A 17512-nucleotide genomic window follows, 5' to 3' on the forward strand; every position below is an offset into this window, starting at 1 on the left:
ACAATGATTATACATGAATCATAACATCATTCATCACCATATATTGAAATATTACAACGGATATTGTTTACATTCAGTACATTGTTTTGAACATTACATTTTCATAACTTAAACCGTTCGGTACTAATTTAAACAAAACACCATGACATCACTGGATACCTATTCTTCGATTTACCTGTTACCTGAGAATACAAGTATTTTGGAAAACGTCAACATATGAAATGTTGGTGAGTTCATAAGTCATGTTTGAAAAATAATGATTTTTAGGAAGTTTGAAAACCCAGAAAATCCGATATTTTCTGAAACAAGTATTGTATACAAGAAAAACTGTGGAGATCCGTAGTATGCTTGTCGATTTTTTTTGTAATCATGTATAATTGTTAAATCTTATATACATTTCATAGGTAAGAGTGTTGACTTCCCGGGAAAACCCGATGTTTTCCCAATACATAGAATTACATGTCTTATTTATTGTTATACCGATACGATGATTGTTTATGATTACCCAGGTGACATTGGATTAATTATGGGTTGTGAGTCGTTATAATCGCACATTAATGAAAATGACTAGTTTATAACTACCAAATACAGACGATCCCTTGGGCGTCGTCTGTACTACTCACTTAATCTAACCACCTTGACTTCTCAAGCCCCACAACTGAGGAGAAAGGAGGGTACGAAGCCCCCGTTATTTCCATAAGTCATTCAAGGCTATCGTGAATGTGAAAGGCACTTGGCCCGACTCGCATTTGACTTCTCGACTTTGCTAGCAGTACCAATGGACCCTTGGTCCCAACAACACAATAAAGCTATTGAAAGTCCTTTTACATGGAATTAGGTCATAGATGGCCCAATAACATGTAAGCGCGTTCCCTTCGGGCCTAAAGATCATGTTATTGGGCTAGCTAGGCCCAACAAGCACGATTTGAAACTTTCAAGCCCAAAGATTGAATATTGACTTCTTGTAAATTTCGCGTGTTTATTGAAGTACTAACATTTATTGATTTTTGTTTTGTAATTGATCCGAGACCGAATCAAATCGTTTGGTAACGATATTGGTGTTGAAGGTGTATTTGTTATTACGTTTCGCCGGTAGTCGTAATGCTCATATTTTATCTTATGGGATTTATTTGTTTATAAGTAAGAGTTTACCTTTTTATGACCCTTCCTGGATAAAATTTACACTTTTAATCCTTTATATAAAAGAATTTCCACTTTAGTCCTTAAACCATTTTTCCTTACACTTTAGTATCAAAACTTATTGAAATGACATTTTCAACCCAGATTTACTTAATAAACAGCTTAAGTCCTTCAAAAATGAAGTTTTCTCGGTTGGAACCCCCATTTTTCGGAATCTTTATAGTTTTGGCCCAAAATGGAAACTTTTTGCATTTTTGATCCCTTTTGAATTTGAAAAGCATTTTTGACCTTTAAAATAGTTTTAATACACTTGTAATCCCATGTTTTACAGAAACTTGCATTTTCAGCCCCTCTATTTCAAAAATCTCGCAATTTGGGGCTTATTGGGCCGAAAAGCCCATTTTTAGCCCATTATGTTCAAAATTTACATTTTAAGCCCCTCAAAAGTGTTGATATTCAGAAAAATTATATTAGAAACTGTTTGGACCATTTTCAACCTCCAAAAATTTTCATTTGTCGTTTTGGGCCCTTAGTTTTTGTATTTTTGACAATTTGAGCCCAAAAATGGGTTTTATGTCCAAAAATGTTCATCCTAACCAAATAAATTATTTTTCTTGACTTGATTAGTGAAAAATGGTATAAGTTATGTTTGTTTTATTCCTCATGTTGTAGATCTCGGTTTTTAGGTACTTTTTGGCTAACATATTCATCACAAATCACATAAAATCATACATACAAGCATAAAAATCACACAAGGCATACATTTACTCATAGATCTACACATTTGCTTGTATTCTCCCCCATAAAAACTCATAAAAACCGAAAAAGAGGGGGTATGAAGCTCACCTTGGGTGTGGTTTCGGTTTTTGGAAGGAAAAGATGAGAAGAATTCGATCCTAGCAACCTTTCTTGGAAGATCTCGAACTTGGATGCTTCTTATGTGCTAGATCATAAGTTTGAATGAATTAAGAGGTGATTTTTGAATGAAATGAAGTAGCTAGCTTATGGATCTAAGCAATATCTTACCTTAGATGATGATTTTTATAGAAGAAGTCCCTTGAACACTTCTTAGATCTCGAAAATATGGAGGAGAAATGAGAGAGTTTCTTGAGAGAATTGTGAGTGAAATGTGTGTGTATGTGCTTGGATTTGGCCGAGAGCAAGAGAGAGGGGGAGGGGAAGAGAGTGCTTGCATGGAAGTATAGGAAATGCATGGAAATCCTTTAGTCAATTGTGAGGTGGCACACACACAAAGTCAACTCTTCCTCTTTGTGGGCTTGAGCCGAGAATGGAGAGGGAAAGAGAAGATTTTTGGGCTTTTTGCCGCTAAGCCTAGATTATAGTTATGTTAAGTGATATTTGGTCCGAATAATCATAAATGTGAGTCTTATGACCTATTAGGGCTAAATTAGGTTAATCATGGCCCAAAATGGTTCATATAATTAATTTATTTCATTCTAGGCCCAATATGGCCCAAAATATTGAAATACATGGAAGTGGGTCCAATTAGAGCCCATTTAAGAGTTCTAAACCCAAGATAGTCAAATTGGAAGATTATTGGTCCATTGGGCCCAATAAGGAAGTCCTAGTCCAAAATGGGCTTAACACAAGAACTCTTAGGGTTCCTAGGGTTTCCAATTGCTTGTTGACTACTTGAAATGCTTGCATGGGGTGTTTGTTTGAAATGTTGTTGTCATAGAGTATGCATCATACATGCTCTTATGTCTTTGATTCACAATTTGACTTAAGTGTTGTAGTTACAAGGCACAAAAATTTCTAGTTGTGACAATAATGAAGACAAAGTAGAGATTAGAAAGATCATTCTATGGTATATGGAGATTCATAGGGAGCTTTTGCAGACATTGAAGATGATAGCTTAAAGTTTCGACTGTTCTCACTAAGGGGGAGATTGTAGGGTCGAAAGTAGATAGTGAAAGTTAAAAGCTATGTCTTTCGTTATGTGTCTGTAAGTATCGAAAGCAGAGTACTTTAGGCATGTTATCTATTTACAATGCATTATAGTTTCGTTACGTCATGTATAGTCTTTGTATTTTTTGTACGTTTGTTGTACCCTATAAATATGATAAGTACTTGGGTCAGAGCATTGGTTCGAACACTTTCATCATACTTTGTACTCTTACTCTCTATACTCTTCAGACGTGAAATTGAGTCAATCAAATTTTATTTAGATCCTTGTATCTTTTGTTGATTTTACTTAATCAATTGATTCATTCGTTGTTTTTAACACAATAGAGTTGTCTCTTCGGTGCTTTCCTTGCCAACGAAATTAAATGAACAACTGAGTTTCGAAGTATGTAAATTGGAAAGTGGAAAGGGAGAATGCAAATTGGTTAATGGATGGAATGGAAGAATCGATTAAGACTAAGGTTACGTGACATACGTCTGAAGGGTTGGGCACTTAGGCTTCACTTCACAATTCACAACACAAAGGATTGGAGTGGGTAATTAAATGAGTTTGTATGTTTTAAATTTTTATTATTTATATATAAAAAATAATATATAATAAAACAAAATACAAATCCATTTAAAAAAAATTTATATATATAAATCCTACGGTCTTTTCCGATTTTATACGACTTGAAACATTTGAAACCGTAAAACCAAACTGTTCATTACGGTTTGAAAAATTTGAAACTGTAAACTAAACCGTAAAAAGAGATACAAACCGTAAAACGAAACAAATGACCGGTTTGATTGGTTTTACGGTTTCAAAGGATTATGGTGGGTAATTAAATGAGTTTGTAAGTTTTAAATTTTTATTATTTATATATAAAAAAATAATATATAATAAAACAAAATACAAATCCATTAAAAAAAATAATTTATATATATAAATCCTACGGTCTATTCCGATTTTATACGACTTGAAAAATTTGAAACAGTAAACCAAACCGCTCATTACGGTTTGAAAAGTTTGAAACCGCAAACTAAACCGTAAAAAGAAATACAAACCACAAAACGAAACAGATGATCGGTTTGATTGGTTTTACGGTTTCAAACTGAACCGTAAATACCATGTTCATTCGTGTATATTTTATCACGAGAAGGAGACCTAGTTCCATTTATATTTCGAAAACAAAAAATAACTGAATTTAAAAATAATAATAATAATAATAATAACTTGATTAAGAAAAACTATAAAACCATATTTACTCTACGACTACAATCCTGATTATTGATAGTAGCCCTAGATCTTGAATAACAGTGATTGCTCTGGCCCTCGACGAACCGGCTGCTGCTTATCAGGTGAATCCTCCAATTTGTTTTGCATCTTGTTGGCTGGTTTGGTGGATGTAATTGGAGGCATAAACTACGGCGAGCGACTAAACTCGAAATTACAAGATTGGGTTTTTCTTATAAGTTGGGAATTCTTAATGATGTTTGTCTGTCTTGATTTTGTTTGTACCGATACGAAGAGAAATTTTGAAACTTTTTGTGGTTTTGAACCTACACGATGAGAAATTTCGAAACCTTTTGTGGTTTTGAACAGATACGTAAAGAAATTTTGAAACTTTTTGTGGTTTTGGTATTTGGTAAATGAGTCTGGGCTTACCCAGGTAATCCGTTTTAGGGCTTTTTGGATGGTGTTGTTTCATACACTACACTGTATATGAGTCTGGGCTTACCCAGGTAATCCGTTAGTAGTAGGTAAAGCATACACTACACTGTATATGAGTTTTAGTGACTGAAACGAAGTGTATGTAGTAAGTAGGTTATTTTGGTTTTTGGTGATTTCATACTCTGTTATATGTATCATGAGATAAGATGATCTGATGATGTGTTGTTATATTATGATTTATTTATGCATGGGTTTGAAGGGATGAGACGAGAAGTAGAAGATGTTGTGGAGTTATACAATCACGGTTGCCGATAACAGAAGCGGCCCGCACGAGCGTGTTGTCCAAGTCATGGCTACACGCTTGGCATACTATTCCTATCCTCAGGTTTCGTGTTCGCAGCGAACAAAATGGAAACGGCATGAAGTTGGTGGATGTGGACCACACTCTGATAAGGTATCTCCGTGACAACATACCAATTGAAAGGTTTGAGCTTCTTATCGACATTGAGAACCAGGAGTCAGCTTCTCATGCTGAAAAATGGATTGGTCCTGTGGTAACTACCAAAGCTTCTTGTCTCAAAGAGTTATCCCTCTCACTCTTCCTTTATGGTGCCCCGTTTACATTGCCAGATGAGATACTCTCGTCGGGTGAAAACCTGAGTAAGATAGACGTTTCATCCCCGCTGAGGCACCATTCTGTTATTTGGATGACAACGACTACTCCTACTCCTGTGATCAACTGTGTGTCCCTACGAGAGCTGCAATTGGATGGTGTGTGCATAGGTGAAGAGGCACTCCATGACATATTGTCGTCTTGTAGCCGGCTTGAGAAGATTGTGCTTATACATTCGATCTTGCAAGGGGTTCAAAACCATCAAGGTTAAAAACCTCCCTTGTCTTTATGAATTGACGATATCTTCTTCTTCACAAGATGTTCATAATACTGCTTTGGAAATCAGTCATGTCCCAAATCTCGGCGTGTTTACCTGCGATCTACCTTTTCTATTCAAAGCCCCTGCCCCGCATTCAATATCATTAGGAAGCAGCGTGACAGAGTTAACCCTAGGTGGTTATGGTATGGTAACTGGCAACGCGTGTCTGAAAATGATCGAATCGGGATTTCCTTTTCTTGAGAGTCTAACACTTGATGATATGAGATCTTGGAAGTCGGAAAGCTTCCATTTCACATGTGCTTCCATCAAGAATTTGACCCTGCGGGATTGCCAACGCATGCTTACGGACATACAAGTTGATGCTCCAAAATTAAATTTTTTCTGGTTCGGTGGGGCCACATTGCCTACTCTCTTGTTTCCTGTCTCTAGTACTCTCTTCAAGCAAATATTTTCACTCAGTCTCAGCCTTCCTGTTGATGTGTATTTTTTTCTTAAGATGAGGGAAGCACTCGCGTTATCATGCAAGTGCGACATTTATATAATAACTTACAACTATACTACTACTATGTTGCCATTCGACGACATCGACATGGATGATCTAAGAACAAGGCTCCTCTTGTTTCCTCCTGCTATGAACGTGCAACATCTGTGGTTTGGAACAGTAGATGATGAATGCCTGTGGGAACGATCCCTATTTTTTGATGCATTCTTTGAGATTTGCCATCCCAAGTATGTATATGCAAAGCCAGACTCGTACTTCAGACAAAACAATCACTTTTGCAGACTCATGCTGAGGGAGGTCTTGGAGAAGAATACCACCTCATATTGGCCTCATTACCTGGAACATGTTCGAATAAGAAGGGATCGTTATCAAAAATGGGAAACCCTAACAAATTCCCACACAAGCCTTCTGGCTTCTAGTGTCTACATGATCTTCAATCTAAAGTGGCGTTAGTTATTGTGGGTTGGGTCGTGTCTTTTTTTTTTTTTTTTTTTTTTCATGTTTGTTTTGTAAAAATTCCCACCGGAACCCGTATTGGCCTCATTACCTGAAACATATTCAAATGAGAAAGACTCGTCATCAAAAATGGGAAACCCTTAACAAATTCCCAGAAGCTTTCTAGACGGGTCGGCTCCTCACTTCAATCTAAAGTGGCGTTAGTTAACCGACATGTCTGTGTGGGTTGGGTCATTTGTTTTATTATTTCATGTTTTTGTTGTTTTATGTATGTTTCGTGTTGCAAACATATCGTTATTGGATAGCAATGTTTAGTGTGCTTTATTATACAGATACCTTATTTTACCCATCATTTATGAGTTGTTTGGGCTTATTGACTTTGAAGTTTGGATTTAGGGAAGTTGTAGAATTAATCTTGATGAGTTTGATGATGTTTTAGCAATTAACAATTTTTATCTTTGAAATGCTTCTTTGTTGAATGTATTGATTTTTTTTTTTTTATAAAGTGCTGAGTTTGAAACTAAATAATGAAATTTTGAAGAGCCGATAACTGAACGGAATACCCCTATAAGGTCTAATTTCGGTTCTTCAGTCAACAGTCATCCCTAATGGAACCTTAATCATTTTACATATGATAAAGGCCAAAATTAAATTGTAAAGGTCATCTATGTTACAACTGAAAAAAGTTAAATTTATTAAGAAAAACCATAAAACGGACCAAATATGCAACTTACTGTAAAACAAAAATCTTGTTCGGAGGAAAATAGATAAAGCATGAGCCCTAGATCATGAATAACAGTGACTGCTTTCACCCTCGACAAACCAATTGCTTATCGGGTAAATCCTCCAATTTGTTTTGCATTTTGTTGCTTGCTTTGGTGGACTTAAATCCTACATATGAACAATCGAAGACATAAAGTACAACGACTAAACTCGAAGTTATAAGATTGAGTTTTTCGTATAAGTTTGGAACCCATGGTATCTATCAATGTCTGTCTGTTTTGATCTTGTTTTTGTAGCGATACGAAAGAGAAATTTTGAAACTTTTTGCGGTTTTGAAGATATTTAAAGCTATTTGGTATTCTTGGCTTCAATTCATGGTTCAATCAACATCCATTACAAGAATAAACACCTATAGGGACGACATTTGTCGTCGCTATAGGCTCCCTATAGGGATGACCTATCGTCGGCATAGAGTTGACAATTTTTTATTGACTCTTGAAGATACAAGGACGACTTCTTGTCTCAACATGTTAAGCTGGAAAAGATATGGGTTTGATGCCTTCTTGAAACACCTATAGAGACGACCTATCGCTCTAATAAATAACAAAAATTGAAAATAATATTTTTTTAATCAGAAATTAAGCTTTTTGGGATAAATATAGGGACAACTTATAGTCCCCGTAGCTTTCTATGCCCTATATATATATATATATATATATATATATATATATATATATATATATATATATATATATATATATATAGTTGGAAAATAAGAAAATGACATCGTTTGTTTGTGGTTATAGGGACGATAGGTCATCCACATAGGGTTATGATTTGAGAATCCTTTTCCCCTTGGTCGTCTCCTGTTTCAAATCTTTTATGTTGCTCATCGATTAGCTTGTCTCAGGATTCGTCTCCCCCCTTCACCACCTGTGTTTTTAGAACTCGAGCAAATCTCTATTTTCTACTTACAAGTTCGATCAAGCTCATGCACATCTCCATTTGTCTATGTTTTTTTGTTCCTTCTTCTCCATCTCCTTGTGATTTTCTATGGTTTCACAGGTCTCAGGAGCCGATTTGCTCACATTGAATATTGAGGGAATTTGTTTTGATATTGTGAGTATTGTTAGAATTGATTGTCAGGAATTGAATGTGGTTGTTATGAACCCATAACGCTTACATTTTTCTTTTGCTTGATGTCGAGCATTTTGAATTTATATTCTTGGTGTGAAAATAAAAATAAAAATGTTAGAAAAATGAGAGAAACGTGAGGAATGCGGTGTGGTTTAATGAAAATAACTGTTTATATCATGTAATGTATTATTATTATTATTATTATTATTATTATTATTAAAGAAAATAAAAAGAAAATAAGAGAACACACATTCATCACATGCCGTTATGTATGTAACTATGTACATAGAATAAAGACAAATAAAAAGCTTCAGAATGCTCATCCCGACACTACTTAGACCAAATCACTCCCGTCTCGCACCATACTTCATACGTGATGATCAACCCAAGGAAAATATAAAACAACATCCACCAAAGACAAGGTGAAGATGTAACGGATAATATATATATATATATATATATATATATATATATATATATATATATATATATATATATATATATATATATATATATATATATATATATAGGTAAATGTTCAAATGAGAACCAAAAAAGATTAAGAACCTAAGAACCAACTAATTAAAGGAAATTCTTGTCAAAACACAGAATGACATGAGCTGTAATTCTCACGAAATAAAAGGTTTACTATGTATCATTTAAGCAAAAAAACACTGTGGCAATTTCGTGAATATTCAAAACATATTAACCGATTCTCTAATATTTCGGAACAAATCAAAACCCTAATTAAATTCACGATTTTTTCGAAACAACAAAACTCCATCATTCAATTCACTGCAACACGATCTTTGTTCTATTCTACTGATTTGGAAATAATCGAACGAGAATTCTACAGAAATCTATTCAATACGATGACAAAAAGGCGTAAAACAATAGAATTTGGAAAAAAAATCGACAGATAATTCAACTGTTGAAGGAATGACGACGAATATTTCAGCTGAAGAAGCTCAATTCACAACGATCAAAACTACGTCTGAAAAAGAACAAACATTGAAGAGGATGATTTTAACAGACGAATCTCAACCTACAAACAAAGCAACCGTCATAAAAAAAGGTCAAACCCTAAATACAGTATAAAAACTAAATAAATTCAAAAAACTTGCAAAAATGAAAAAAATATTAGATGATTATTATGTTATAACGTAAATTTTTTTTAAAATTATCACTGTGTTAAATTGTGAATTTGAGATTTTATAGATTTGAATATAAAAATAGTTTTAAATTGGCATTGTAATAATAATTTTGAATTATGAATGTTGAAGTTTATAATGTGAATATATATTAATGATTTTATAGATTTATAAATTTAAGATAATGGTATTCAATTGTGAATAATGATAATGGTTTAAAACTGTGATTATTTTTAAAAATCATAAAATTTCATTTTCCTATTAATTACATTTTCAGATAAGGGTAAAAGCATTTTGACAAAAAAATCAAAACAGAAAAATAAATATCTTCAAGGGACAACAAGACAAACAAGGTTGCAAACACCTAACAACATACATTAAAAAAAATCAAGGTACAATATAAAAAGTTTCTTAATTATAGTTTTATGATTAAACTGTGAATTTTCTATTAACTTGTGAATTTTGAAGAAGATAAAGTTGTTGACAAGAAGAAAAAGGAAAAGGAACAAGAAGTTCAAGGTAAATTTTAAAACTATATACAAATAATTGATTAATTATTTAATTTCTCATATAATAGTTCCGTATCATTACGTAATATATGAACAAAAACAATTGAAAATTCATAGTATAATTACATTTATATTATACATAACCAAATACATTCACAGGTTAATAACAGTTAGAAGATTATAATTATACTTAAAAAAAACATTTATCAACAAAAAATACAAATATTATAAATAAAAAAACAAAAAAAAGGAGAATTCACAGTTTAATTGGAAATAATAAATAAAATTAACAAATAAAAACTCTATTTCAAAATTTTACATGTGAAAACAAGTACATAAATAAACAAAATCATATTATAATAACAGTTACAACATTATATTTACAGTTAAAAAACTATTTATCATATTAGAAAACACATATTAATATATATGAACAAAAACAATTGAAAATTCACAGTATAATTACATTTATATTATACATAACCAAATACATTCATAGGTTAATAATAGTTAAAAGATTGTAATTATACTTAAAAAAACATTTATCAACAAAAAATACAAATATTATAAATAAAAAACAAAAAAAAAAAAAAAAAAAAAAAAAAAAAAAAAAAAAGAGAATTCACAATTTAATTGGAAACAATAAATAAAATTAACAAATAAAAACTCTATTTCAAACATTTACATGTGAAAACAAGTACATAAATAAACAAAATCAGATTATAATAACAGTTACAACACCGTATTTACAGTTAAAAAACTATTTATCATATTAGAAGACACATATTGTAATATATAAACAAAAACAATTGAAGATTCACAGTATAACTACATTTATATTATATATAACCAAATACATTCACAGGTTAATAACAGTTAGAAGATTGTAATTATACTTAAAAAAACATTTATCAACAAAAAATACAAATATTATAAATAAAAAACAAAAAAAAGGAGAATTCACAGTTTAATTGGAAATAATAAATAAAAGTAACAAATAAAAACTATATTTCAAACATTTACATGTGAAAACAAGTACATAAATAAACAAAATCAGATTATACTAACAGTTACAACACCATATTTACAGTTAAAAAACTATTTATCATATTAGAAGACATATATTGTAATATATGAACAAAAACAATTGAAGATTCACAGTATAATTACATTTATATTATACATAACCAAATACATTCACAGGTTAATAACATTTAGAAGATTGTAATTATACTTAAAAAACCATTTATCAACAAAAAATACAAATATTATAAATAAATAAATAAATAAATAAAAAGAGGATTCACAGTTTAATTGGAAATAATAAATAAAATTAACAAATAAAAACTTTATTTCAGACATTTACATGTGAAAACAAGTACATAACTAAACTCTATTTCACAGTATATGTAAAAATACAAATATTATAAATAAAAAACAACTGAAAATTCACAGAATGAAACCAATTCACATCTTAATAACGGATAGAACATCATATTCAACTACATAAGTAATTTTTTAATGTATAAGAATTAAAAACGGATTAAATTAGTAACAGACAGAAGGAAACGAGATACCTGCTTCTGATTCACCTTCCGTTGCAATATCGTCATCAGATTGAGCTAAAGATTGAACATTCAATTCATCTGTTCCTGATACGCTTTGAACAGACATCATATCCAACTTAGAAGACGATGATTATTCAGGTAACGATTCCATACAAACTCGTTATATATATGAAAATCGAACAGAATCAATCGATTCTATATAAATCGAAGGTCACGAAATATGAATAACCAATAATGTTTGAGGAATCTGAACGAAAGAATCTTGACGTACCGTGGAAAAGATTTGTTTTTTGCTTGATTTTGTTAATTACGGAAATACCCTTACAGACAAGATAATGAAAAATTTTAAATTGACAAAAAATAACATATTTAGTTAATATAATAAAAAACCTAATATTGCCTTATAGAAAAAAGGTTCTTATGGTTGTTAATTATAAGCTAAAATTAATTGGTTCTTAGGTTCTTAATCTTTTTTTGGTTCTCATTTGAACCATTCCATATATATATATATATATATATATATATATATATATATATATATATATATATATATATATATATATATATATATATATATATATATATATATATATATATATATATAAACAAGATTCATAAAATGTATGTCGTTTTTTATATGTTTTGAATGAAATATGATATATTGCAAATATGATTATATTTGCCACCATTTTCTGCGTTCCATAGCCTTTACAAGCTCATTTGCTAAGGATGCAAAGTCTTCCTCTTCATTGTTCAGATCTTGGGCCCTTCTGCTGATTCTTTGAAAGATAAAAAGTTTATATCTTTATCTTTATCTTTATCTTTACTTTATTATTAAGGATATTGCCTACTTCTTGAAAATTAAGAGGTACAAAACACAATACATCATGTACAAACATGTTATGCATATCACTAACTGACATCATATACGCTTTTCCTTTTGTGAAAAACCCTAAAATCCTATACATCCATCTTCACACGCCATTTCTCCCATTTCTCTTCTGTATCCCTAAACGTAACCACAATTCCGCCTACCTCTTGAAGCTGTCGCTACCTCCACTCTCTTGAGACAATCGCTACTTCCACCCTCCGGCAGGCCTCCGCTACCATCACCCACCTTATGTCGCTACAACATAGAAGAGGGTCGCCCATTAACCCTTACATACTAACCCGACTATTCTTCCATGTTAACTGTATAATTGATGCCCTAGAAGTTCACCTATACTACCACCGGCATCCACCACCCCCTTTGCCACCCCACTTCTACCTTCTATTAGGACGAGAAACCCTAAACCTATCCTACCACCACCGTCAACGCCAACGTCACAGTTCACACACGGTTCACAGGTACCACTAACCCTAAGTTTCCTCTACCATCGCCATTAGGAATCACACACACTAATTTTGAAGATACTCTTTATATTCTTTCAAATTTTGAAGATCCAAAGCTGATTACAACAGAAATCGGATTTGGGGCTTTATTTTTATGGGTTTGTCACTCGACAAGTTTCGTGTTTTCTTCTTTATTCTATCCTTTTTTCAGATCTTTCATTCTCTATCTTTCTCTAAATCTCCATTTTCTTATTAATGGAGAGAAGTTTGATATGCAAGCGACAATGGAATGAGATGAGTTTACCTAGGTGTCGGATTCAATCAAAGATCTTCATCTCACCATCGTCTATCTCTCATCTGTGATTTATCCCTTTTTTTTGTTATGACATCTGTGTAAGGGAGTCCTCAATCGTCGGCTCTCTCCATAATCGTTTTTTTTTGTTTCCCAGGTTCGTATTTATGACCGAAACATATCTTCTTGAACTATGTAGACTCCTACCTCCAAATGTCATGACAGATTAAGAGGGGCTAGATCACAAGGGTTTTTATGCTAACTCCTCCTTAATGAGGTTTCCAGGTTACGGATGAATGTGCATCTTACAGGAAAAAAATGTATGTCCCTTTTTCTACTGTTCTATCTCATGATTTTTCATACCCCTTGATAATTTCACTAAATTAAATTACTTTTATATTTGTCAATAAGTAGAAGTTATGTTTCATGTTGATAGTTATTGTTTAATAATGCCTACAACAGGCCTAAGAAAGGATTGTGACATTTGTTGTTTAAATATTCACAAGTAAGAAAAGAAGAATGTTGATTTGTTTAGTTTTCTACCAACTAATAGCAACTACTTTGTTATTACCTTTTCTGATGATTTTCTTGATATGAAGAACCCATTTTGTACCCTTTGCCTTTTAATTTTGAAGAAATCCATTTCATTGATGAAGGTTAGAGAATAAATTTCTTCAAAAAAACGAGAATAAAATTTTATTATAATTTTTATGGTTATCAATGAGCTTTTATTATCCAGGAACTCAAGTTAGTCATCCAAAAGAGGGTAGAATTGTCATTTGCCCAAGAACTCAATTGAGTAATCTACATCATTTGTACCAATACAAAGTCCAATGATGTAAAACATATTGGGAATTGAGGTATGTATCTATTGATTGTGTTTTTTCTGTTTTTATTGCATTAGAGTTGATGCACATTTCGGATGGTAATGATTGAACATAAGTTCTTGGTTTTGACTTAAAGTAGGATGTTATGATAGAAACAAATGATGTCATTAACATTTTTGAGCTTTTGAATATGTGAAACAAAGTAGTTGCAAAGCATCATAGACAAATGTGAAATCATGTGTATAACTTTGGGGTTTTGTTGTTAGAATATGTGATGGGAAAAAGACAAACGCATCCAACTTTTATGAAATGGGGATAGAATATTGTTGGTCAGGTATGCATTTATGTTTATTAACTAAAGTGCTATACAAATTGGTAACTTCTTTCTTTCATTTTGTGATTTTGAACAATAATATTGCTTTTATCTATAAGCCCAGGTAGGTTCATGATTTATAATATTTCTTTTTCATGTTTGTTACAGGTTACCGTACAAAATTTGAGTGGGTTGTGAAGAAATGAGTTCATTGCTATTACAGGAAATGTCTATCATCATTTACCTTTAATATCATTTTACTTATATTTATTTTACCCATGATAGCAACATATTTAATTTTATTTAACCAAAATAGTAATCAATCTTTTTATCCATAATTGCAAAGTAGTTATATTTTATTATTACATGTAAAACTGACTGCCTACTGCTGCTGCTACTGCTCCGGAAATCCTCCGGCTGTAATTCCCACAACATACTCAATCAATTACTACTAACTGTCCTTTGGGTAAAATGACCATTTTACCCCCGATCATGTCATAAGTCAAAGTCAGAGTCAACTTTCAGTTGACCCGACTCGCCGAGTTGGCTCTCCAACTCATCGAGTCCCTATCCAATCGATTGTCCTGAATCCCGTCTCTACTCGTCGAGTTAGGCATTGACTCGACAAGTTCTCCTTCTAAACTGATGTTCAAGTCCTTCATCCTACTCGCCGAGTTGTATGAACAACTCGTCGAGTTCATCTTCATCCGATGAACACTTATGCTGAGACTCGCCGAGTCGTTACCATGTAATCACTATATGCTGGATTCTGCTTGAATCCAGCTTATGCTATCTGCAGATCTGGGTTCCGAGAGCATGAATAACACGTAAAGTTTCCAACTTTACGTGTAGATATTCACCAATGAGGGTTTTAGGGCTCAAAATGCACCAAAAGGGGTAGATCTAGGGTTTTCATGCAATATGGGTCCATTAAGGCAACAGATCTGAGCTCCTGGAGCTCAACCATGCCTAGATCTAAAGGTTAATCAGCTAATTACGAATCCTCAAGCATACATAAGCTTGGAAATGTGTCAAAAACGGATTTAATGGAGCCATAAGTATGAAAACATGGGGGGAAACGAGCCATACCTTAGTGAACACTCTGAGATAGCTCAAAGATGATTGACCTCCTCTTCTCTTTCTTGATCTCCTCCCCTTCTCACTCCAAAGCTTCAAGAGAACACACCAATGGCTTCAAATCCACAAGAAATAAGGCTTGAACAAGGTATAAGGCTCTAAGGGTGAATGGGGGCTGGCTTGGGGCGGAAATGAGTGTTTAAATAGGGTGCAAACCCATGAAACTTAGGGTTTCATCCAACAGCGGTGACTCGTCGAGTCACCAACTTAAACGTGTCCCGGGTCCCATCTCTACTCGGCGAGTCAGACCTACAACTCGCCGAGTCCAAGGCTTAAAATGAAAAATACTCAAAAGAACTTTACGTACCAAGAACCATGTGCTACAATACAAGTAGGACAATTATAGCTGTTATATCAATCACATGTGATTAATAACTACCAAACAAATGGATTTCTTACTTTTCACACTGTGTTACCAAACTGTTTTACTTCAAACTATTTTACAAACTCTTTTACTTGTCAAATACTCTTATTTAACTCTTTTAAACTTATATACTGTTATAAGTGTATCTGTATGGATATAGTTATATAAGTAGGATTGAAAGGACTTAGGACTGATAGCTCCCCTTACTTCATGTTCCTTGTTTGGTTGTGGACTTAGGCTATTCAGGTTATTTGTCTGAAGGTCATTTGAATCTTAGTTATATATTATGTATATGTATATAGATACAAAGGTTCCTTCTTTCATTCAGTTCAATACCTTCGGGTAGCAAGGGTATACAAACATGTTCATACATTCAAACAACCTTACTAGTAAACTATAATAAGTATAGTTTAGGGAGAGACTAATACTATTACTAGAACAGAGAGAACATACAATACATTACAGAGAGAACATGCAATACATTACAGAGAGAACATACATACAGGCTAGACAGAGAGAGAACATACAATACAACTAGCACATTGTCACAACTGGCACTTTTGCTAGGAGTTTCTATCCTCATGAAACCACCAACTATAGTAAGGCTTGTAATCTAAGTGAATGCTATACCCTGTCCTCGTTCAAATACCTCTTATAGGTTCAACTAGGGGTTGGAAACCGTAGGAATTCCGGTTCAAGTTCCTTATGAACTAAAATTCTCCTATTGGGCATAATGGACCAATAAGCCTTCAACTTGACCACTTTAGGCCATGATGGGCCATAAAGGGATTTAATTACCCTTAATGGACCCTAAACCCATTTCTTTTACCATTTTGGGCCGGGAGTCTCCTCAAGAGCCCAATGGGCCGAAAATTTATTTTTGGGCCTCATAAATTCGGCCAAGACCAACAATGGGCAAAAACACCTCATCCTCATTTACCTTAGCCCAATCTCGGCCCAAGATCATTACAAAAAAAAAAAAAAGGAAAAGAGATGAATTATCCTAACCTTGCCACCTCAATATTGCATGGTGGTCATCCATGCATAATAACCACCATACAACAAGGTAGGTTCATGTATCTAGGCAAGGAAATCCTTTCTTTCTCTCCCTTCTTCAAACTCACGGCCATATGGCCTTTCTACCTCCACATTTCATTCTAAAACCCAACATTTTCTCTCATCATTCCTCTCAAGCACTCTCAAGAAAAACCACCCTTCTTTCCTCTCAATTTTTCGAGATTTTAAGAATTTCAAGAAGGTTTTCCCACCTAGGTCATCATCTTTGGTAAGTTTTTCATTAGATCTATGATTTCACTCCTTGATCTACTCAAAAATCTCCTCTTACACCATACTTTCGTGAATCATACTCTTATAGCACCATAGAGCTCGAAAATCATCTCCATAACACATCTAGGGTCGAGATCTCTTCACTTCTTCATCAAAACCGACTTCCAAAACCCAAGGTGAGTTTCATACCCCCTTATTTTCAGTTTTCATAAGTTTTTGTGGGGGAGAATACAAGCAAAGGTGTAGATCCATCATTATGTGTATGTTGTGGTTGATTTCTATGCTTATATGTATGTTTTGT

The 17512-nt window shown here is 33.1% G+C and overlaps 1 protein-coding gene across 1 annotated transcript; it reads left to right on the forward strand.

The window, feature by feature from the left end:
- The first annotated feature begins 4330 nt into the window (after nucleotides 1-4330).
- Nucleotides 4331-6944, forward strand: LOC145014375 (uncharacterized). The gene is made up of 2 exons (XM_078972751.1): nucleotides 4331-4407; nucleotides 4980-6944. Exon 2 carries the CDS (start codon nucleotides 5519-5521, stop codon nucleotides 6566-6568), a length of 1050 nt encoding a protein of 349 aa, XP_078828877.1. The 5' UTR covers nucleotides 4331-4407; nucleotides 4980-5518; the 3' UTR covers nucleotides 6569-6944.
- The last annotated feature ends 10568 nt before the right edge of the window (nucleotides 6945-17512 follow it).

This window comes from Lactuca saligna, chromosome 9 (assembly GCF_052625555.1).
Source record: "Lactuca saligna cultivar CGN05327 chromosome 9, ASM5262555v1, whole genome shotgun sequence".
In the NCBI taxonomy this organism is placed as follows: domain Eukaryota; kingdom Viridiplantae; phylum Streptophyta; class Magnoliopsida; order Asterales; family Asteraceae; genus Lactuca; species Lactuca saligna.